Source organism: Tachyglossus aculeatus, chromosome 5 (assembly GCF_015852505.1).
Source record: "Tachyglossus aculeatus isolate mTacAcu1 chromosome 5, mTacAcu1.pri, whole genome shotgun sequence".
Classification (NCBI taxonomy): domain Eukaryota; kingdom Metazoa; phylum Chordata; class Mammalia; order Monotremata; family Tachyglossidae; genus Tachyglossus; species Tachyglossus aculeatus.
In genome coordinates this window covers 90389628-90414482 of record NC_052070.1, presented here as the reverse complement: position 1 = coordinate 90414482, position 24855 = coordinate 90389628, and the positions used below count along the sequence as shown (strand labels likewise).

The window sequence follows — 24855 nt, the reverse complement described above, 5'->3', positions numbered from 1 at the left end:
ATGCTTTCCCAAATGTTTTTTTACATTGCATTGCACTGTACAATGGACATTCAAATGTTATTACTACTACCACCAAGAAAGCTGCATATTTATTGTTGTTGCTGTCCCATTCTTTATTTTTGTTTCTCATTTTTGCTTTTCCCTCAGTTTTTAAAAGAAAGAAGAAAAGGTTCCTGGTCATTACTAAGCCACTCTAAAATTCATACTCAGTGCTGGCTTAGGAAATGGGTGAGGGAAGAGTAACGTTTGCAGCTTGATGATGTTCTGGAGATGGGTATTTTTTTTCATGATCTCAAGTTGCACTTGTTCTGTCTACAAGCTGCGGTATAATGCTTGCAGCTGGGCACAGGGGGTCCAGAAGGGAAAGACTGTGGGTGCCTCAGCTAAAAATATCACCACTACTTCAAAAACTCAAGTGCATTTCCTGCTCATGGAGGGATATACCATTTCCCTTAATAATAATAATAATAATAATAATAATAATGGTATTTGTTAAGCGCTTACTGTGTGCCAAGCACTATTCTAAGCACTGGGGTAGATACAAGGTAATCAGGCTGTCACACATGGGATCACAGTCTTAATCCCCATTTTACAGATGAGGGAACTGAGGCACAGAGAAGTTAAGTGATTTGCCCAATGTCACACAGCAGACAAGTGGAAGAACCAGGATTAGAACCCACAATCTCTGACTTCCAAGCCCAGGCTCTTGCCACAGAGTCATGCTGCTTCTCAGTTGGTGTCTGCTTCCTCCAATTAGCAAAGGACAAAAGCAAAAGCCTGGCAGTCAGAGGACCTTGGTTCTAATCCTGGCTCTGCCACTTCTCTGCTGTGTGACCTTAGGGAAGTCGCTTACCTGCTCTGTGCCTTAGTTACCTCATCTGTAAAGTGGGGATTAGACTGTGAGCCCCATCTGGGACATGGACTGTGTCCAACCTGATTACCTTGTATCTATCCCAAAGCTTAATACAGTGCCTGGCATATAGTAAGGTCTTAAATACCATTAAAAAATCATGGCCAAGGAATCCTCTTAGTACACAGATACAATCTTGCTGTCAGCAGTGCCATCTCCAAACTAAAAGTCCATTCCACAAATGGTCGAATGTTGGGCAAGGGAGAGCTATTCATTTTGGGTACTCCCATTTAAAAAATTGAGTCCTACAGCATAACACACTGAACTCCTCATCTTCCCTCAATCCCTATCTAACCCCACTCTCAACTTTCCCATATTGCAGACAAAACTATCATCTGCCTCATCCCGGAACCTTGGCTTCATCCTCGAGTCTTCACTATAGTTCGACTCTCACACCTAGCTCACTGCCAAATCCTGCCTTTTTTTCCTGTGCAAAATTTCCTGGATCCTCCCTGTCCTCCCCACCCAATCTGCCACCACCCTGGAATGAACTCTGGTCTTGTCATGACTAGACTATTGTATCTGGTCTCCCAAGCTCCAAACTCATCTAACTCCAATACATATTATATGCTACTGCATAAATAATCTTTCTGAAGCTTCATTTGGCCCATAACTCTCCTCTCCTCAAAACCCTCCAGTGGCTCCCATGTCTCTTTGCTTCACACAAAAACTACTCACAATCTGGTTCAAGGCTCTCCACCACCTAATCCCACCTGGCTCTGTTTTCCTGCAATTCCACAACTCTCAATCTTTGTTCATCCTAAACCTACCTTCTATCTCGTCCTTGCTCTTGAATGTCTTTGTTTTGACTCCTTGCTCACCCAGTTCCTCTGGATTTGAATTCCCTCACTCCCCATATCGGACAGACCACACTCTCCCCAGAGTCAAATCCGGGCTTGTAATCCCAGCTCCACCACTTGTCTGCTGTGTGACCTTAGGTAAGTCACTTAACTTTACTGTGCCTCAGTTACCTCATTTTAAAATGGGATTAAGACTATGAGTCTTATGTGGAACAGGGACTGCCCCTAACTGTTTAACTTGTACATACCCCAGTGCTTAGTGCAATACCTGGCAAACAGTAAGCAATTAACAAATACCATTCTTAAAAATCCCTCTTTAAATACCTCCTCCAACAAGCTTTGCCCCATCAATTTACCAGGACCCTGAGCCATATCATCCTATCACCCAAATTCAAGCACATGTGAATTTAGTCACACCCTCCTTTAAACACATCATATATGTTCTTTTTATTTATTTTGAAACTCTGTATTTACAAATATTTTTATATTTGTGCCCCCCATTTAAATACAAGCTCCTTGTCATCAGGGGCTATGTCATGTCTTTATTTTCCACTTCCCAAGCACCTAATAGAGTGCACTGGACCACACGAGTGCTCAGTACTATTTCAGAGTTTCCTCAATGTAAAATGGCGGATTCCCTGAGGTGCTAAATATTGGGCCACTTCTTTACCTCCCAGCCGGCAGTGATGTGGAACCAATGTTTGTAGATGGAAAGGAAACATTCATCTTCCATGCCTACACTTAACTGAAAATTACTCTGTGGTAGGGAAACGATTGACATACTCTGGAAATTTGATTAGGCAATCAAAAAGGCAGAATGGTGAACCATGTCTGAAGAATATGGGGATTAGTGTCAGATATTTTCTCCCCATGGCAAGGCAGCAGAAACCTACACACAAAGGCATATGTGCAATGAATTCAGACCACACTGGGAAAATTACAAGAGATTTTTCCTCAAATGTTTGACAAAAGGGGGAATCCAAGAAAGATAGCTAAAGCAGTCTGGGGCCCCTGTGGGCTTGTGAGGTCCTGCAATACTTGTTACACATGAGTCCACTGGTTAATTGTGCAGGTGGCCATTTGAGCTGTAGGAATCTTCCATTTTATTCTGTTAGGCTCTCTGATCTAGCGGCAGTTTTATGTTGCTTTTCACTGCCACCTACCGCCAAATGAATGAGAAAATAGCCAATGACCAACATTTTGGGGATTTGACCATTTTTATTACTCTATATTTCCATATTTTAAGTTTACAATTCCATGCAATTCCTAATATTTTTAAATGTAGCACTAGAATGTCTTTTGACCTAGTTCCAGTCTGCAGCCCATACAAAAATGCCCATGCTCTCCAATAACTATAAATTGGTCTGGGTTATCCAGGCATAAGGTCAGGTTCATTTTTTTTGTCTTGAAAATCCCAGCCCAGCAAACAGAACTAAAGAGGAAAAAAAGAATAGCAACCTTCTTGTTTTAGACTCAAATAAAAATAATCAACCCAGTTTCCTGCAAAATCCAAGAGAATCATCTGGAACTGGTAATATTATTATAGGGCTATTCCTCACATGGTATAGAAATTAAAAACATCCAACGTGACATGAAATAAGTTAGTCTTCTCATTTTTCTGATGAGTTCATTGATTTTTATATTAGCACCTTCATAGGTTATACCAAAAGTCATAGAAGCTGAAGCATGAAACTATATTTGTTAAGTCACATAGAGAATCTGTCAGAAATAGAACCCAAGACTTCAACCTTTCTTTTTTAGTTGATGCCTATATTGGTGCTACACTTTCTGAGCTGGGCAGAGTGTGTTGAATTAAAGGAGATGGTGTCTGGAAAATTTAGGTAAGGAGCATGGCGTAGTGGATAGAGCACGGGCCTGGAAGTCAGAAGGTCATGGGTTCTAATCCTGGCTCTATGACTTGTCTGCTGTGTGGCCTCGGGCAAGTCACTTCATTTCTCTGTGCCTCAGTTACCTCTTCTGTAAAATGGGAATTAAGACTGTGAGCCCCTTGCGGGACAGGGACTGTGTCCAACCAGATTTGCCTGTATCCACCCCAGTGTTTAGTACAGTGTGCGGCACATAGTAAGCACTTAACCAAAACCACAATTATTATTACCTACTAGATTGTGAACCCCAGGTGGGACAGGGATTGTGTATCTTAATATTTTTATCTACCATAGTGCGTGGCACATAGTAAGTCCTTAATGAATACCAGAGTTATTATTAAATAAAAGAACTGCAAATGGATCTTGTGCTATTTTTAAAGGGGCTATTTTATTGGATGAGTATGATTCAGGCTTTAGAAACTGTATTACAAGTGTTCTGTTAGAGTGCCCAAGTTTCAATAACGTTAAAATTAGCCTGGGGGAAAAAGCTCTGGATTCGAGGACACGTTCTTCAGTCTAGTCTTAGCAAAGTCACTTAATTGCTTTATGCCTGAGATTCTCCAGTTGTAAAATCTAATGATAAACTTTTTATTTAACCTGACACATGCCTATGGAATATGCCTCATGAGAACAGTGCTTTGCACATAGTAAGCGCTTAATACATGCCATTATTATTACATTATGAAATGACTGAATATATTTGAGATGCTTTGAGTTCCTCAGACGAAAAGCCTCTATGGTTTACAAATTCAGACTTCTATAATTATTATTCATCTGGAGTCATATATTTAGCCAGAATTTATTTTCATTTGGGTATCAAATTTCAAACAGAAGCATAATTATGTGGACACACTCACTCTATATCATGCATCTACTGAATGTCTGTAAGGTTCGACGATGGCTTTGACTTAAAGCAATAATGAAAGATAATGGTTATGGAAAAACCCTCAAAAATGTTACTTAAAAATCAGCCAAAAAGCAGAGAAAATGAAAGGCTGAGAGTTGGATAAAAATGATACAAAAACAAATTTTCCATAAATACAACTCTAGTTTGAAAGTTTTCCCCTCAGCAGACATGCCAACTAGTAAAGCCAACCCAGTGTTGTGGAGGATTTGGCCAAACTGTGTTCTTTATGATTTCTTCTCTGGTGAAGATATCCTATATTCACAGGAAAACTGCCTACTAGGAAGATGGGAGTATTCATTTTAAAGCAGCAATGGTTAACACTAACTTGTAAGATTTGGATGCCTCACCCTCTCCACTGAATTCAACTCCTTCGCTCCCCCGTTCTGCTGCTGATTTCATACCACTAACCTGCAATCCTGTATCACGTACACAGAATGCTTCCTCTGCTCCCGTGCTCAAGCTACTTAGGACAGCTGGTGGAAATTCAGATACCTGGCTGACCTTAACCAACTGATAATCATTCTCCACCTGCTTTAATTGTGCCTTCTCTTCTTCCCGGCATCAACACTTCTCCATTCTTATTGATTCCCATACCCATTGCCCGTGCCCCCCGTATCAGACACAACTTCCTCCTTACACCCCCTGCACTCCCCACTCCCATTATCTCTTTGCCCTAATGACTTGGCCATGTATTTTGTTGACAAAATTGAAACCATCAGATTGTGATCTCACTAAAATCTCTTCTACTCCTCTCCAGTCATTCCTCCTGCTGTCCCTTATTCGAATCTCCCATCTTCCCCAGCAGTATCTGAAAAGATCTCTCACCTCCTCTCAAGATCTACCCTCTCCACCTGCTCCTGACACCATCCCTTGGCACCTTACCAAAATACATACCCCCTCCTCTGCCTGACTGCTACCTATGACGGTTCATTTTCCAATGGTTTCTACTCCAGTGCTTTCAATGCTCATATATGTCCTATCCTACAAAAAAAACTAAAATAAATGCTCCCTTAACCCCATAGTTCCCTCCAGTTATTGCCCCAACTTCCTCCTACTGTTCCTCAAACTTCTTGAGAGAGTTGTCTACCCCTGAGTCCTACACTTCCTTTCCTCCATTTCTCTCCTTGACCTCTCCAATCTGGCTGCTGCCCCCTTCACTAGAGAGAAATTGTCCTCTCTAAGGTCACCAATTACCTACTACTTGCCAAATCCAATGGCCGCCCCTCCACCCTAATCCTCTTCAACTTTTCAGCTATTTTCAACTGGCTTCACTGGCACTGTTCGATCCTGCTTCTCCTCCTATCTCTTGAACTGCTCCTTCCCCGTCTCTTTTGCAGGCTCCTCCTTAGCCTCCCACCCTCTAAAAGTCAGGCCCCGCTCAAGGCTCAGCTCTGGGTCACCTTCTATTCTCCATCTATAACCGCTTCGTTGGAGAATTAATTTGCTCCCGCGGCTTCACTATCATCTTTAGGCCGATGAGTCCCAAATTTACCTTTCCAGCCCTGACCTCTCTCTTTCTGTGCAGTCTCCATTTCCTCTTGCCTTCAGGACATCTCTACTTGGATGTCCTGCCAATAGATCAATCTAAACACTTCCAAAACAGAGCTGTTATTTTCCCACCCAAACCCTGTGCATCCCATTTCTGCTCCTTTGCTGTAGATAGCACCACTAACTCCCCCTCCTTAACTCATCAAGTCCATAAACTTGGCAGTGTCCTTGACCCATCTCTCACATGCAACCAACATATTCAATCTGTCACCAAGTCCTGTTCGTTTAACTTCACATCACTAAATCCACCCTTTCCTCTCCATCCAAACTGCTACTTTGCTGATCCCAGCACTTATTCTATTCTGCTATGATGACTGCATCTGCCTCTTCGCTGATCTCCCTGCCTCCTGTCTCTCCCTACTCCAGTGCACTCTTCACTCTGCAGCCCAGAGCATTTTTCCTAAAAGAAACTTTGGTCTGTCTCCCCTCTCAAGGGCCTCCAGTGGTTGCCCATCCACCTCTGCATCAAACAGAAACTCTTACCAGTGCTTGAAAGCACTCAATCAGCCTGTGCCTTCCTACCTTACCTCACTGATCTCTTACCATAGCCCAGTCTGCCCACTTTGCTCCTCTAGCACCACCTTACTCACAGTGCCCAAATCTCACCTGTCTCACCACTGACCCCTTTCCCACATTCTTCCTCTGGTCTGGAACTTTTCCCCCTCCATATACACCAGACCATCACTCTCCCAACCTTTAAAGCCTTATTAAGGTCACATATCCCCCAAGAGACCTTCCCCAATTATGTCCCCTTTTCCCTGACTCCTTCCGTCTTCTATGAACTTGGATCTGTACCCCTTTGGCACTTGGTATTCAGGTATTCACCTTACCCTTAGTCCCACAGCACTAATGTTCATATCTATATTTTATTTATTTCTATTAATGTCTGTGTTCCCCTCTAGACTGTAAGCTCATTGTGGGCTGGGAACATGTCTACCAACTTTGTTGTATTGTAGTCTCCCAAGTGCTTAGTACAGTGCTCTGCACACAGTAAGCACTCAAATACCAGTGATTGATTATTCCCTCCTGATTATCCCAGAAATTCATTAATATAGGTGATGATTTTCTTTAGACATAACTAAGCACCCCTCGCCTTCCTAGACCACATAGTTCTCCAGCTACAGAAGGAGAAGTGGGAGTGGGAGGGCGGGGCAGCCTGGTCCCTTGGCCGTGTGCGCCTTGGCGGAGGACCAAGGACGAGACTGGGAGTGGCCTGCTCCCCTTTCCAGGGTTGAACTTGCCTGTTCCGCCGCTGACCCCTGGCCCATGTCCTCCCTCTCGCCTGGAATGCCCTCCTTCTTCACATCCCCCAAACCAGCTCTCTTCCTCTCTTCAAAGCCCTATTGAGAGCTCACCTTCTCCAGGAGGCCTTCCCAGACTGAGCTCCCCTTTTTCTCTGCTCCTCCCCTCCCATCGCCCCCACTCCCTCCCTCTGCCCTACCCCCTTCTCCTCCCCACAACAGTTGTATCTATTTCTACATATTTATTACTTTTACTTGTACATATTTACTACTCTATTTTATTAATGATGTGTATATTGCTATAATTCTATTTATTCTGATAGTATTGACACCTTTCTACTTGTTCTGTTTTGTTGTCTGTCTCCCCCTTCTAGACTGTGAGCCCATTGTTGGGTAGGGACCATCTCTGTTGCCAATTTGTATTCTCCCAAGCTCTTAGTACAGTGCTCTGCACACAGTAAGTACTTAATAAATATGATTGAATGAATGAGAAATGTTGCCTAATTGGATATTAGAAACATCAGTGAGATAAGGAAATGATATGGTTATGAATATTAACAAGAGAATGAAACAGATAGGAATTTAGAAATTAGAATTTGACCCCAGTAGAAAATCAATCAGACATGGAAACACTCTGCTTGGAAACCCCAACAGGTCCCTGTGAGTGAGCACCAAATAAATGCAACAAAACAATTTGCAAAGAGGAATGGTATATGTATTGCATAATTTCAAAGTCACCTAGTCACAAATAAGGAACTTGCCTCACTCCTTCTGAAGCCCCAAGGTGAAAACAGTGAAGCTTAGTGTTAAGGGAAATGGATAAAGTCAGTCAGTCAGTCAATCAAATTTATTGAGCATTTACTGAGTACAGAGCACTGTATTAAGTGCTTGGGAGAGTACAATATAACAGCCACATTCCCTTTCCACAATGAGCTTACAGTTTAGGGGGGGACAGATATTAATATAAATACGATTCGGAGTCAGAAGACCAGGGATCTTAGTCCCAGCTCTCCCATTGTCCTGCTCTGTGACCTCAACTTCTTGTGTCAATTTCCTCATCTGTGAAAAGGGGAAAGATACCAGTTTTCCCTACCTATTAGACTGTGGATCCCATGAGGGAAGATCCGCCCTTTCCTCTCCATCCAAACCGCTACCCTGCTCGTTCAAGCTCTCATCCTATCCCGTCTGTACTACTGCATCAGCCTCCTCTCTGATCTCCCATCCTCGTGCCTCTCCCCACTTCAATCCATACTTCATGCCGCTGCCCGGATTGTCTTTATCCAGAAACACTCTGGGCATGTTACTCCCCTCCTCAAAAATCTCCAGTGGCTACCAATCAATCTGCGCATCAGGCAGAAACTCCTCACCCTCGGCTTCAAGGCTCTCCATCACCTCACCCCCTCCTACCTCACCTCCCTTCTCTCCTTCTACAGCCCAGTCCGCACCCTCCACTCCTCTGCTGCTAATCTCCTCACCGTGCCTCGTTCTCGCCTGTCCCACCGTCGACCCCCGGCCCACGTCATCCCCCTGGCCTGGAATGCCCTCCCTCCCAACATCCGCCAAGCTAGCTCTCTTCCTCCCTTCAAGGCCCTACTGAGAGCTCACCTCCTCCAGGAGGCCTTCCCAAACTGAGCCCCCTCCTTCCTCTCCCCCTCTTCCCCCTCTCCAACACCCTCTTCTTACCTCCTTCCCTTTCCCACAGCACCTGTATATATGTATATATGTTTGTACATATTTATTACTCTATTTATTTATTTTACTTGTACATATCTATTCTATTTATTTTATTTTGTTAATACGTTTGGTTTTGTTCTCTGTCTCCCCCTTCTAGACTGTGAGCCCACTGTTGGGTAGGGACTGTCTCTATATGTTGCCAACTTGTACTTCCCAAGCGCTTAGTACAGTGCTCTGCACACAGTAAGGGCTCAATAAATACAATTGATTGATTGATTGGTTTTATCATTTTGTATCTAGCACAATACCTAGCACAGTTCTTAGAACAATGTAGGCCCTTAAGAAATTCCATAAGTACTATTATGTTGGGGAACAGAATTATTGAAAATCCAGAATAAAAGTCAAATTCTTTAACATGCAAAATGGCCAATAGGGAAATGAAAGTTGACCTGAATGCACAATACCCAGTCTTAATTGTGACCTCCCTTCTATTTGGCTTCTCTCTCTGCTTGGGCCGCCTCGTTCTCTATTTGGCATTTGGCAAAAGAAAACCTCAGGAGCAGAGGAATATTACTACCTTCCAGTCGTCTTGGATGATAATACAAAGATAGGCTCAAGCCAACCGCCACAGCTGATCAACTAGGGAGAGCACAACTTCTGAGAGCCTTGTCCTTCCCTGACTAGGATTCTTTATGTCAAAAGCTGCTCTGTAACCTTAGGGAGAGAATGAAAAAGACTTTGAAGTGGCAAAGTCTGATGGATAAGTTGGCTAACAGGATGGCTTACAGAACTTTTCACCTGGGAATCTCAAAGAACTTGGCTTTCACACAAATGGCCTTCTCATGTGAAAGCCAGGAAGATGGTGGCACAGAGAGAGCTGTGCTGTGGTTTATAAACTAACTGCAGAACTGAGCCCTGAATTCTGGATTCCTCACCCTCTGTTTCCTCATCCAACAGGAACTTCACATTCCTCTGTCCTCAGGCAGAGACAAACTTTTTGATTTGTGACCTGACATAATTAAGTTTAATTACAGTTTGTGAAATGTGAAAACACGGGTTTGTTTACCAGAGAGAGATAGGAGCAGGAAAACCCTGTAATGTTAAAGAGATTGAATGGGTGAATATCCTGGTGTTTATTTCCTTTTCTTAGCAAATATTTACTTGACAGCTTATTACTTTTAAATGTAGACTTTTTATAATATTTTATTGAATTAAATATACCACATTACTACTGGCTAAGAGAGGAGACAGCTGTATTTGCCAATAATCTCTGCAACCAATGCCAGCTAGTTGGGCCAAATTTTTTATTTTGGTTCATATTTCCGTGCACAGCTTAGAGACTTACAACATAAGCATTCTGCAGATGAGGCGTGAGAGATACAATGGGGAAAAAACTTGAAATGCTATAAAAATTAAAACTGATTCTTTTGTATGGTAATTCTAATAGCTCAGTCATATGCAAATATTTAACCTAGCAGGAAGCTGGCTATGTTCAGATCATCTTGGGCTTATGGCCAAAGATCATTCAGAATTTTTCAAAACATTCTAAAACCTCAAATAAGCAAATGGATTTTATTTTTTGTTGACCATGGAAAGCTTTATATCTGATAGACAACTCCAGGGGGTTGGCTTGTCGATTGCTTATGTCTACAGAGTATGTGTGTGACAGGTTATTTCATAAAGAACAAAGCTTCTGGGTATGATATTACAGAGTCAGAAACCCCGACTGACTCATACTTAGTTGGCATTTCCTATCCTAGGTGGCAGATACAGAAATGTAATTTCCTTAACACAATAAAAGACAGGTTAGTGGCATTAATCTTATGGACCAGACAGAACCATGTCTATTGTCTAGGGTCATCTTTAAACTGTACTGTATTTTTTATCATAAAAAGGAAATAAAAACACAATCAGTAGTCTTGGTGGCCTATATTTTACCAATGGATTCTGAAAATACAACCTATCCAGATCCTTCTCACATTGTTTTCATGTTCTCCATTAGCTGGTTTCCAATCCAAAATAAATAAAACAGAAAATGTTAAACTCATAGTAAGTTCCCAGTACCAGCATGTGTTCAACAGTTTTATTCCTTTGGCTGTTTCCAACCTCTGTTATAATTTATTATTATTTTCTTTTTAATAATGGGTTTAAAGTTCCAGAAATTTTTAAGACAAAAAAAGTCACATACCCACCCCAGTTGCCTAGCCCTAGCTAGCATGTTCTATTGTCTAAACGGGCCCAAAAGTCTGCCATCTATCAGAACTATCTTGCTCTAAAAGCAAAGGCTGAGAGGTTGCTCATTTGAAGTCGTTGTCAGTATTATATTTTAATATTTTTGTGCTTACATTAAGCCAATGAATGGCATGGCAGTGGAACAAAAAAAGTGTGTGGCCATACTCAAGGTCAGCCCTGGGGATGACAAAGATATTTTCTAGGCTATCACCTATCAACTATTATCATTATAATTATTATTTTGAATAATAATAATAGTATTTGTTAAGTGCTTTCTCTGTGCCAAGTACTATATTAAGCCCTGTGGTAGATACACGCTAATCACGCCAAGCATGGTCCAGTCTGGAATCAACTCCTGGAAAAGTTCATTCATTCATTCATTCATTCTAGACTGTGAGCCTGCTCATATTCCTCGAATCTACGGAAGTGTTCCTTGGACCCATATTTCCAAACTACCTTAAACTCTGAGGGTGCTCAGGTAAATCTGGGAGACAGAGTGGTCTGTAGTAAAGAGTTCAGGCCTGCTGTGTGATCTTGGGCAAGTCACTTGGCCTTTCAATCAATGAGTGGTATTTCTTGTGTACTTACTGTGGGCAGAGCACTGCACTAAAACACTTGGGAAAGTGCAATGCAAACAGTTGGTAGACACAATCCTTGCCTACAAGGAGCTTACCATCTAGACCTTTCTCACCTCACCTAGACCTCACCTCACCTAGACCTCACCTGTAAAATGAGACTAATCAAACCTACCTCTCTCTGCCCTATGGCGATATTCTCTAATGTGAAAGTTCTTTGAAAGGTAAAAGCACTACACAAATTTAAGGTGTTATGTGTAATTCACAGCATGCTCAGAGTTCATCGTTGGGTTTCTTGAAATTTCTCCAGGCATAAAATCCACTCTCCCACCCCAGTTTTGACACCTGCTGTATTGGGGAGGTACTGACATAACCGTGCACTCTGACTTCAACTCACTGCTTTAAATATAGCTATCAAATTATTTTGCTTTCTATAATATTAAGTCAGGCAAAAAAACGTTAACCAAGAGAATCCCTAACTATATCGTACTTGGTAGTGGCCCAGTTATTCATTTCTCATTTTCCATCAGATGCTTCACAACACACTGATGACATTTAATGCCCTGTTTTTTAGTTCAAAAGAGTCATCTAACTTGGAACTGAGCCTGCTTGGAGACAGCTACTTCTTTTGAGCTCAAGGACAAAGGAACAAGTTCATGTAACTACTGCCTCTGAAATAGAAGCAGTGCAATCTAGTGGATAGAGTACAGGTCTGGGAGTCAGAGGGACCTGAGTTTTAATCTCTGCTCCACCACTTGTCTGCTGTGTGGCCTTGGGCCAGTCACTTAACTTCCCTGTTCCTATTACCTCATCTGTAAAATGGGGATTAAGACAGTGAGTTCGTGTCCAATCTTATTAACTTGTATCTATGCCATTTTACAGATAAGGTAATTGGGGCACAGAGAAGTAATGTAACTTGCCCAATGTTCCACGGCCGACAAGCGGTGAAGCCAGGATTAAAACACAAGTCCTCTGACTTCCAGCCCTGTGCTTTATCCACTAGGCCATGGTGCTTCTTACCTTGCGTTAAGTGCTCAGTTGGCATCAATTCAAAGTGTCTAAACAGGCCAGGCTCTGTTTTCCCCTCTGCACCCCAGGAGGTGGGGCAGAACTCCATACACATGTGGGCACAATGCATTCTCAGGATGAAACAACTTCAGCTGCTCCACAGATTGACTTTCGATTCTTTATTGAACTTGTCACCAGTTTCCTCAAAATCCCTTGGTAGAACTCACCTCCATGTTCTTGCAGAAAGTTGCATTGGTTCCAAAGAGGATTTGGCACTGTTCATCTGCACTGTAGTGCATGCCAGGGAGTTTGTGAGGAAGCCGGACAGCATACTGACTCCTGGGGTCAGTCACCAGCAGACACATGCTGACTTTTGATCTGAAACAGAAGAGTTAACCCATCTTGAGGAAAATAGCATGGATGATTATTTCCCCCTCAAAGTGGGAAAATAATTATTCAAATGACTTATTGGAAAGGGAACCAGGCAAAAGAACCTTTCTCTTTTCACTGATTTCATTCATACCAATTTTGTTCCCTTCCACCCAGAATCAGATAATCCCTTACCATGAGAGATACCAGGGAATGCAATCGGCCCAATGTAGAATGAAATATTTAAAGTGACTTTGAAATGCTATAATGGGAGTTGAAATACTGAAGTTGTAGCAACCTGCTTCTAGGAAATGAAGCACAAGGTCAGTGCGTTTTGTGAGTGCTCTCAGAACTAGCAAATCAGCACCTCTACCAGGGTCCCATTACCAGAAGATGTCTCCTACTGAGTTGGGAGACTTGAGAGGGGAGGGAGGAAATGAGGAAATGAATAGCAGAAACTCCACTATTTCTACCTCCCACACCACTCTAGAGCTCCTTATTAGCTCACGGGTTCCTGCCTGACCAAGTTCTGACACATGAGAGACCAGTCAATAACTTTCCCAGAATTTGAATAGTGGGAAAATAATGATTTTTTTAATGGTATTTGTGCCAGGCACTGTACTAAGTGCTGGGAAGATACAAGTGAATCAGGTTGGACACAGTCCCTGTCCCTTGTAGGGCTTAGAGTCTTAATACCCATATTACAGATGAGGGAACTGAGGCTCAGAGAAGTTGTGACTTGCCCAAGGTCACACAGCAGATAAATGGCAGAGCTGAGATTAGAACACTGGTCTTCTGACTCCCATGCCTGTGCTCTTTCCACCAAGCTGTGCTGCTCCTAAAGGGGATGGTGTTTGGGGCGGGGTGGCGGGAGATGTGCCCTCTCAGAAGGTCCTAGGGCTTTGCACAAAGTGAGCTCTGTGAAAAACTGGCCTTAGAAATGGCATTTAACAAGTGAAGATAGAAATGAGTAGTAATGCCCTATCACTTCTGACACTCTTTTAACCCCTAAATGCCTGGAGATGAAATTTCACCTCATTAAGCAGAGTGAGCTGTTAGCTAGAATATTAACCTTGATACTGATACACTTTATGCCTTTCAGCAGGTTGCTTTGAACATTTTTTTTCCCAAGTCCCTCTTTATAATTGGAAAAATGTTAATTCCTAATCCCATCTCCTCCCTCTGGACTTGTATAAAATCCCTGAAAATGGTGCTTTACTCACACGAGCTGCTTGCATTTTTTATTTAATAAAATGAGGTGATATTTCACATCATTACACTGCAGGCAGGTCACCTCACAAATCAGACTCATAGTCCAGAGGAACTGGGGTCTGAGGGATTGACAAATTTGCTTAGCAAGGCGCCTGCAAGTGAAATGGCCGAATGCTCATAATGACCTGAAGGATAGCTAATAAAATGAGGTTTGCTATTGAAGGGAAAAACCCAGTGAATTGACTGTGTTAACTATGCAGGTCCACCTCCTTAGGCTAACAAGAATTGGGGAGTGGGAGGCAATACACTTAGGAAGCGGTGGTGGCAGGGGGTTGGGAGGACGGACATAACAACATTTACAGCAATTTAATTCTCTGTGAAAAGTGCATTAACTCCAACTCTGTCGCAGTAACAAAGCCTCTCATCTTGAACGACGTCATACTGATGGTACTCACTCTCAATGAAGTTATTAATTCTTAAAATAAAGGTGCAATGGGAGTCTTTTCAAGAAGCTATCACTAAGTTGAAATTTGGGAGGGTAAGCTTTTCCAGGTGGCTGCCAAGAGTCAGTCTTGCCAAAAGATACAAAGAACCTACACACTGTGAGAGCCAATTCAGCTTTCCATGAAGAGATGGCCCTAGGCCTGGAGTCCCTTTGTGGTATCTGGTTTCATTCAAATAAGGGGCTCATAATTCAAATGTGGAGCTAATAGATGTGGGCCTGGATTACTCTATCCTTTTGGAAGAGTTTCCCATTTCCCTTTGCAATGACTCATTGAGGCCTTACTTGAGGAAGCTTTCCAGGTCATCACGACTGCAGGAAGACCAGGAGAGATCACTGGGGTTCCTGCCTTTGACCCATTCTCCTGACATTATATGTGATCTTCCAGCACAGGACAAATGGTCATCATCGTGGCTCATTCCCATGCTGTCGAGGGAAAAAAAAAAGAAGGGAAATTCAATCACACTGAAAGGATTACTTCACATCACACTTTACATTAGGTCATGCTAATAACCCTGATCATGGTTGCAACATCCAAATGTAAAGGTTAATGTTTGCTACCTTATTTTATGACACAACCTAACAACATGTAAGGTTCCACATTTTAAGCCCAGACAATATTTTGAAGGGATGCTTTAAGTGAGGAATAAGGGCCATAGGTTATGATGAAATTTTGCTGTGTAACATTAGTTTATTTAACTTCTAAGCCTCATTCAACTAGTTTAGGTCAAGTCTATAATCATGCTGATCCCTCTCAAGAGAGTACTCCAAATTAAACAGGTTTTAAGAGATTTTTGGATCCTTAATTGCAACCTGCAAGCAAGCAGAAAACTGGGAACTATATAACATCCTAACTGAGGCTTAATAAAGTGAATTACTAATCTTTTGACCTGGAAGTGCTAGTGAGTTGGTACAATGGCACAAGCTTTTGAATGTTTGAATTTTCAGTAAGAATCCATCTCTTTTAAGAAAAGGTTTTCAGGCAGTAAAAGACTGTCTGCTCCAAGTTATAGTCCATCAAGCTTAAGCAAAAAGGCAGAAGGGATATATTAAAGACACACACAAAAAAGTCAAACAGCATCTCCCCACACCCCCAAATCCACCCATTTCTCTCTACATCAAGTAGAAATTCCTCACCATTGGATTTAAAGCACTCAATATTCACACCATACTTATCCTTACTCCTCTCCCACTACAACCCAGCCCACACACTTTGTTCCTCCCAAGCAAATCTACTCAATGCAGCTCATTGTCTTCTCTCTCACCATCATCTGACAGACTTCTGCTCTCCCCATTTTCAAAGTCCTTCTAAAAAAAAACCATCTCTTCCAGGAGGCCTTCCGTGATTAGTGTTCTTCCTAGCCTATTCCCACACCTCACCCCACTGCTTCTTCCACATTAGCACTTCTGCATCACTTCAGCAACTACACACCTTCCACCCTATATTTTGTACATAGTTTTAAACTCTTTTATCCCCCCTACTTGTACTTTATTTTACTGTCTCCCCTGCTAGATTGTAAGCTCCTTGAGGACAGGGAACATGTCCATCAATCAGTGATATTTATTGAGCACTAACTGCACAGAATTTAACTAATTACTCGGGAAGTACAATAAAATAGAGTTGTAGATGCAATCCCTGCCCACAAGAATCTTAGTCTACTAGCTCTTGAACTCTTCTAAAGGATTAATCCAGTGCAGTGCCCAGAGAAAGCACTCAAAAACACTTTCGATTGATTGACCAATATGGGCTATTAGTGATAGTTAAATGAACACAGCACTTACTAACAGGGACTCTACTTGAGCAAATAACTTGGATAGACTTTGGGCAAAGTGGTGAAATTGAATACACAGCTAGACACTTTAAAATAGCTGTAACTACACACCAAAGGATAGTTCCTACATGTACAGATAACATAAAGGACTACTGGGTGCAAATTAGTCTTTTCAAAAACACATAGTGATTCATTATCAATGGCATTATTTTTGAATACAAAGAGCTGCTATACATCATAAATAATTGTCTATGCTGCTCTATAGGTTTTGAGACTGTTCATAACTACAAAAGCTTCATATTTTTGATGTGGGTTACTATTTTGACCTTCAATGAATAGAACACAGGGGAAACATGAAGCAAAATAAGGAGTGAGTGCATATGTGTATGAGTGTTAGAAAGGCAGTTGGCAGATTTGTGGGTGAGGGTGTCAATTTAGTCCCAAAAGACTGGACAAAGAGTATTGCTGAGTCAGTTGTGGATGAATCATTATGGCACTCATTAAACAACTCTGGAAGGCTGTTATAAATCCTGCCCAAGATTTGGGGTGGAAAAAGAGCAACATGTATCCTAACAGAACTGGGAGGAATTGTGAATGGATAAATTGGGGTGCCCAAACACTCTCTCATTCACATAGCTCCATATACACACATGGCAACTTTATGTTCAGTGTATGCCACATAGGGATTGCTACTTGTTGACCTGCATTAACCTTCACCTGACATCTTTGGGCTCACTCTGTTCAGTTTTGTGGTCAGTCTGTAATTCTAGTTGCGTAGCCTGGCAGTGATTTCTTGAAGGTGGGGTTCACAAGTGTGTGGTTTTTTTTTGTTAACTCAGTGTTCAATATTAAACCACCAGGCAATTTAAAGAGAAAGAGGCAGGTAAATGACAACACTGAACATAGAGTCATCATAAAGATATAAAACCATTTGTATAATACTTATATACAAAACACATATATGAACATATTGTGAGAACAAATATAAATATTGATATTTTATACACATAAAACCTCTACTTATACCTTCTAAGTGGTGAGAGCATCATGGCCTAGTGGAAAGAGCACAGATCTGGGTGTGTAATCCTGGCTGTGCCACTTATCTGCTGGGTGATCTTGGGCAAGTCACTTAACTGCTCTGTGCTTCAGTTTCTTCATCTGTAAAATGGGGATTAAATCTTACACTAACCTACTTAGACTGGGAGCCCTTTATGGGACAGGGACTGTGTCCAACATGATTTTTTGTGTCTACTCCAGCACTTAGTATAGTGCCTGGCACAGAATAAGAATTTAACAAATACCATAAAAAATAAACGCAGATTTGAATTAGACTAGAGTCTCATACCAAGAAGACGGCTTCTCTTATGAACTTCCAGTTGGTCAGATCGGCCAGCGCTTAGTACAATGCCTGGCACATAGTAAGTGCTTAACAAATATCATAATTATTATTATTGGCCAAATGAGTGGCTTTCTTGGGTTTCTGGTTCTGGACTCTACTATACGTAATCCTTGATTTGCATTTAAATATTCCAGTAACTCATATTTATAGTCATGATGAACATGCATTGGCCTAAGAAGCTTGATATTTGTGGTTTATATAAACTACCATTTATGCTATTTTTAACTTAAATTAAAGATTACATATCTAAAAAATTTCATATTATTTTTGGTTTATCTCCAGGGCATCTATTATTTTGAAAACAGTATATTTAATGAAGACTTTGGAGTTAAGAAAGCCACACTCATTTCTGGTTTTTAACTGCTGTGGGGTTTAAAATGCACCAGTTGGCTCAGGAGAAAACATAGTCCAGATTACCAGAAGCAATAAATAATTTAAAAGTTCTGCGCTGATTTTATCTTCAAACAAAATGACATGTCGACTCTTACAAAACTTTTAGACATTGTCACTTGTATGGAAATGGAACCAACTGGATTCACAAGATTCACCAGTCCCACACAAGCAGCAATTCTATACAAATACTCAACAAAAATTCTCCCTCTCCCCACCTTTGAAGTTGCAGTTAAATTTGGCACTGTAAATGGCTGGCTAAGCAGAAGCATTTGGTCAGGGTCAGTATTGTCAATGTTAAGAGAAAGGATATTTTGAAAATTGTGTCCCCAAATTTTATAAAGTGAGATTGGGATGGAATGGGTATGAGGTTGAAGTAGGATGATGAATTAAGAGAAAGATATATCAAATCAACCCCTAAATTATGAGTGAAGGCTGAGTGTATGATAATAGTTGTAACTGAGAAGCAGTGTGGCCTAATGGATAGAGCATGGCCCTGTGAGTCAGTAGGACCTGGGTTCTAATTCTGCCTCTGCACTTGTCTGCGGTTTGATCTTGGGCAAGTGACAACTTCTCTGTGCCTCAGTTACCTCAGTTAAATAGGGTTTAAGACTGTGAGCCCCATGTGTGACATGAACCATGTCCAACCTGATTAGTTATACCTATTCCAACAGTTAGTACAGTGCCTGGAACATAGTAAGCCCTTAACAAGTACCATAAGAAAAAATTGGGTGTTAAGCATTTATTATGTACCAAGTATTGTATTATTATGTGCCAAGCACTATACTGAGTTCTGGAGTTGATACAAGATAATCAGGTTGGATACAGTCCTCATCCCACATGGAGCACACAGTCTAATTACGAGAGGAGAGGAATTTAATCCCTATTTTACAGATAAGAAAGCAGGCACAGAGAAGTTAAGTGACTTGCCCAAGGTCACACAGTAAGCAAGTCAGGGAACAAGTATGGCATCTACAAACTGTCTAGCACATCACCTGCATTTTAAATAGTGAACAGTTGGATTTGAATGCAGCCACTTTCCCTTTTACTCCTTTTATAAAAAGCGCCCCCAAAGACAGTTCTTAAACCTTACTTGAGGAAATTAAATCCGGTATTCCTCAAATACACTAAGTTTTCTGCTGTTCAGTGATACTTTAGATTATCCGAACAGAAAGCAGAAACTGAGGAGGATTGAGCATACACTGGGAAATCAACAATTCTCCATCATTATTCCATTGCACATTGACTAGGAGTAATAGTTTTTTCGCACTTAACATGTCCAGAGCATTGTACTAAGCTCTGGGAAAGAATATACCGGTGGCAATTAGACATTACCTTCCCTCAGGGGGCTCACATTCTTAACAAATAAAAATAAAAATAATCATTTGTTCTAAATTTAGGTCCTGACTGTACAAGCGTTGCGAAATTAACTGAGGAAAATTATTCAGGGCAAAAACCCCCCACTTTCTCTGGGCAAATCCAGATATTTAAAGTTAGAGCATATTTTCAGTCTGAATTATCTAGGGAGTTTGCTTATAATAACAATAATAATGGCATTTATTAAGCGCTTACTATGTGCAAAGCACTATTGTAAGTGCTGGGGAGGTTACAAGGTGATCAGATTGTCCCACAGGGGGATCACAGTCTTAATCTCCATTGTACAGATGAGGGAACTGAGGCACAGAGAAGTTAAGTGACTTGCCCAAAGTCACACAGCTGATAAGTGGAAGAGCCAGGATTCAAACCCATGACCGCTGACTCCAAAGCCCATGCTCTTTCCACTGAGCCATGCTGCTTATATAGACCTACATCTCGCCTTAGTTTTTTCCTTAATATTCTTAGTTAACTTATCACCTCTGAATAAAAAATATATTAGAGAGATATAGGAAATGCCTACTACATAAAGTCTTTTTTGTTTGTTTACTTCCTACACTATCAGAGTGTCGATTAACTGAAAGGAAGAGAAATCAATAAAAATTAAATAAGCATATCCAGCTCACCACATTGAAAAGGCAGATAAATAATCACGCTACACAATTATCATTAACATTGAACAGTGATCTCTGGCCTAGTGGCAAATCTAATCTTTGTTGGAAAGGAGAATTTTCTTAGACACTCTAACATACTGTTTACAAAGACACAAATCTAGTCACTTGTGTTTTACATTAGCCTATTTATTCAGCTATCACAGAATACAACCAAAGGGTACAAGATAAATGTGACTACGTTTGTTTGGAGAAGAAATATTAAGCTTTGATCAGGTTTATATATATCACACACAGAAAGTAAAAGATACACTACACAAGAAAAATACAAAGGGTTAGAACTCAAGGGTCATTAGTGTTGCTTTAATTACATATTTATTTTTAAAGTAAACATCTTATTAAATCATCTCTGGGTTAAGGTTTCAAAGAAAACTTTGTCCTAAGTGAAAGAATGAATTTTCCTTAGAACAAAATTTAATGTTATGGATGGTAAGATGATCCACCATCTTCAGAAACATTAAACACTGTCTTGTCCTGGTTCTCTTCCTATCTCTCTGACCACTCATTCTTAGTGTCTCTTGCAGGCTCATCCTCTGCCTCCCACCCTGTGATGGGGGCTCAGTTCTTGGTCCCTATCTCTTCTCCATCTATACATTCACTCCTTGGAGAGAACTCTTTCACTCCTGTGGCTTCAACTTCCATCTCCATGCAGATGATTGCCCAATCTACATCTCCAGCCCTGATCTCTCTCTTTCTCTGCAGTCTAGTATTGCCTCCTGCCTTCAGGACTTCTTTACCTGAATAACTCCTAGACAGCTCAAAATTAACATGTTCAAAATAGAGTGCCTCATCTTCCTACTCAAACCCTGCCCTTCCCCTGACTTTCCCCATTACTGTAGACAATACCACTATTCACTCTATCTCACAAGCCCTTGGCCATTGTCCTTGACTCATTTCTCTCTTACAACCCACATATTCAATCTGTCACCAAATCCTGTCACTTTAACATTCACAATATTGCTAAAATCCATTATTGACACTCATGCCCATGCCCTAGCCAGTTGTTCCAGATGTTTAACTCCCTCCTCAAACCCCCTCCCCCTGACCTCTTCCCCCTAAAGATCTGGCCAACTATTTTATGGGGAAAATTGAAATTATCAGGATTGAGCTCTCTAAAATCTCCCCTGCTCTTCAGTCCCTCCCTCCCTCCTGCCTCTTCTTCAACTTTCCCATCTTTCCCAGCAGAAACTCAAGAGGAGATCTTCTGCCTTCTCTCAAAATCTGCCCCCTCATCAAACCCATCCCTCTGCACCTTATTAAACCACTTGTCAATATCCTTCTTCTCTCCCTTTCCACCACCTTCAAATGTTCGCTCTCTAATGGCTTCTTCCCATTGTTTTCAAACATACTCATGCCACTCCTATCCTAAAAAAAAAGTCCCTTGACCCCATGGCTCCCTCCAGTTATTGCCCCATATCTTTCCTATCATTCCTCTCCAAAATCCCTGAGCAAGTTGGCTATATCCACTGTCTCAAGTTCATCTCCTCAACCTCCTCCAATCTGGCTTCTGTCCCTTTCACTTCACAGACACCGCAACTCAAGGTCACAAATAATTTCATTCTTGCCAAATCTAATGGCCTCTACTCCACTGTAGTCTTCCTTGACCATTCAGATGTCTTTGATACTGTCAACCATCCCCTTTACCTGGAAAAGTTAACCAATCTAGGCTTTGCTGACGCTGACACTGTCCTCTCCTGGTTCTCCTCCTATATTTCTCAGTCTTTTTTGCAAACTCCTCTTCTGCCTCCCACTCCTGAACTACAGGAGTTCCTCAAGGGTCAGTTCTGGGTCTCCTTTTATTCTCCATCTACACCCACTCCCTTGTGGAACTCATTTGCTCCTAATTCTTCACCTACCACCACTATGTGGATGATTTCCAAATCTACAACTCCAGCCCTTATTTCTCTCCCTCTCTGCAGTCTCACATTTATTCCTGCATTCAAGACGTTTCTACATAGATGTCCCACCATCACCTCAAAACTAACATGTCCAAAACAGAAATCCTTATCTTCCCACCCAAACTCCGACCTCCCTTTGATTTTCCCATGCAGACAGCATCATCATTCTTTCTCTCACAAGCCCATAACCTTAGCTCTATCCTGGACTCATCAGTCTCATTAAACCTGCATATTCATCTATCACTAAATCCTTTCACTTCAACCTTCACAACATCCCTAAAATCTGTGCTTTTCTCTATATCCAAACTGCTACCATGTTAATCCAATCACTTATCCTATCCCACCTTGATTACTGTATCAGCCTACTTGCTGGCCTCCCTGCCTCCGGTCTCTTCCCACTCCAGTATTCACTTATTCACTCTACTGACTGGATCACTTTTCTATAAAAACATGCAGTCCAAGATTCTCCACTCCTCAAGAACCTCCAGTGGTTGCCCATCCAACTCTGCATCAAATGATAACTTCTTTACATCAGCTGTAAAGTACTCAATCACCTTGAGTACTTAAGTGAGTCCTATGTGGGACAGGGACTGCATCCAACCTGATTACTCCAATACTACCCCAGTACTTAGTAGTTCATGACATAGAAGAAGCACTTAAAAACCATGATTATTAATAAAACTTTAATAAGTACATCAAATCTCTCGCCAATATATTAAATTACCCCAGAAAGGCATTACATATTTGATGTTGTGTAGATAAAAATTATCTTTGAAAAAAAAAATTCCTTTGTTTTAGATGACTACTGTGAAATAGTCATACAAGTATTGATCACCCCACTAAAACTATTCAACTAACCACAATGAGGAACAAGTTTTAAATTTTAATGAATAAAGCTGTGGCAATTTGCATCCATGCACACCTAATACTCACTTGTAATGGATGTTTTGTAGCTAGAGCAGCACCTAGGAATAAGTCCATTTTAAAGATATCATTTTGCCTGGACCCCACTTATATATGACTGACTATCCAGAGTTACTTAAATCCCTGGAAAGTAATCCTGAATTACCCTATGTTATCTCTAGAAGCTTAAATTAATGAGTTTCAGCTTTATTAGCTCCAACAGCCTGCCTTACCATGTCCCAATTAGTAACTGGGCCTATTGTCAGGCAAAGAAAAATTGTGGGGTGTTTTGTTCAAGTTTTTTCTTTATAATTAATTTACTGGATTTGTATACTCCTGATTTCTAAACCGCTCAGTGTGTTATGAAAAACTTCCAATCCTAATACCAACTACTGCATTTTTGACATATAGCTTTGTTCACTTCACTTATTTTAGATGCTAAGATTTGAATTAGGCATTTTCATCACAAATGGAAGCCTTAAACTCGAGAGTAACTATCCCCCATCCCTTAGTGAATGGCTTCTCTGCCAGTGGAATCACACAACACCTTATGAGCCCATTTTAATTGGCACTGGGAAACTTTTCCCAGCATTTACTACACCTTTCAAAGGCTCTTTTGAGGGAAGGGATTAACTGACCTGAAGTCCGTGTACAGAAACCAAATGCTAACACACTGCTTCCTGAAGTTCAAAGGGTCCCCCAGTGACATCAAAAGGAACAGCAAAGCTTAAATACACAGTAAATATAATGACATGCTGCTTCCTTTCACTAATGAATAGCTCCCTTTTCCTTTTATTAAAAACAAATCAGGTAGAGCTTTAAGATCTCATAATTGTGAGAGGATCAGGTTGGGGCAAATGCTGACTCTGCATTTCACACCTGTTTCTTTGGAAGCCAAAATTTTAATTCTTATCAGACATTCACACACATTTGGAAGCAATTAATACGGCTGTTAAATAGCTGTAGAGTAGGGTTAAGGGCAAGGAGGAGTAGGGAAATCTTTTTTTGAATGGGACATGATTAAATGTAATGTGAAAAAAATAACTGCTCATTAGAAATTGCTCCCAATAGTTTGTTTTTCATGCCATCATCACATCGGCAGCAGTTTTCTCAACACCCAGCATATGCAAAGCTCACCCACAAATACAGTCTCTCTGCCCACCACTCTTGTACAAAAAGTTCTGATTGGGAGCATCACTTTGTAAATTAGAACAGGTCTGAGTATTCCCACAGTTTCAATTACCATCTCTTCATCGATGTTTTCCAAATCTACCTCTCCAGCCATGACCTCTCTCCTTCTCTGCAGTCTTGCCTTTCCTCCTTTCTTATGACATTCAAGAGGTTACTATGTGTCAGGCACTGAACTAAGTGCTGGGATAGGTAAAAGCTAATCAGGTTGAACACAGTCCACGTCCCACATGAGGCCCACAGTCTTAATCCCCATTTTACAGATGAGGTAACTGAGGCACAGAGAAGTTAAGTGACTTGCCCATGGTCCCACAGCAAATAACTGGTGGAGCCAGAATTAGAACTTGTCCTCTTTCCACTGGACCACCCTGCTTCTCCTCCTGCCTTCAGGACACC

General features: G+C 41.2%; 1 protein-coding gene across 1 annotated transcript in view; it reads right to left on the bottom strand.

Annotated features, from left to right (window-relative positions):
* The window catches only part of ADAMTS17 (ADAM metallopeptidase with thrombospondin type 1 motif 17), a 389768-nt gene that overhangs the window by 184406 nt on the left and 180507 nt on the right, over positions 1–24855 (bottom strand). Inside the window, exons 9-10 of the mRNA XM_038746936.1 lie at positions 15150–15290; positions 13009–13159 (exon numbers count right to left, since the gene is read on the bottom strand). Of these exons, the coding sequence (XP_038602864.1) occupies positions 13009–13159; positions 15150–15290 (292 nt within the window). The remainder of the gene's footprint in view (positions 1–13008; positions 13160–15149; positions 15291–24855) is intronic.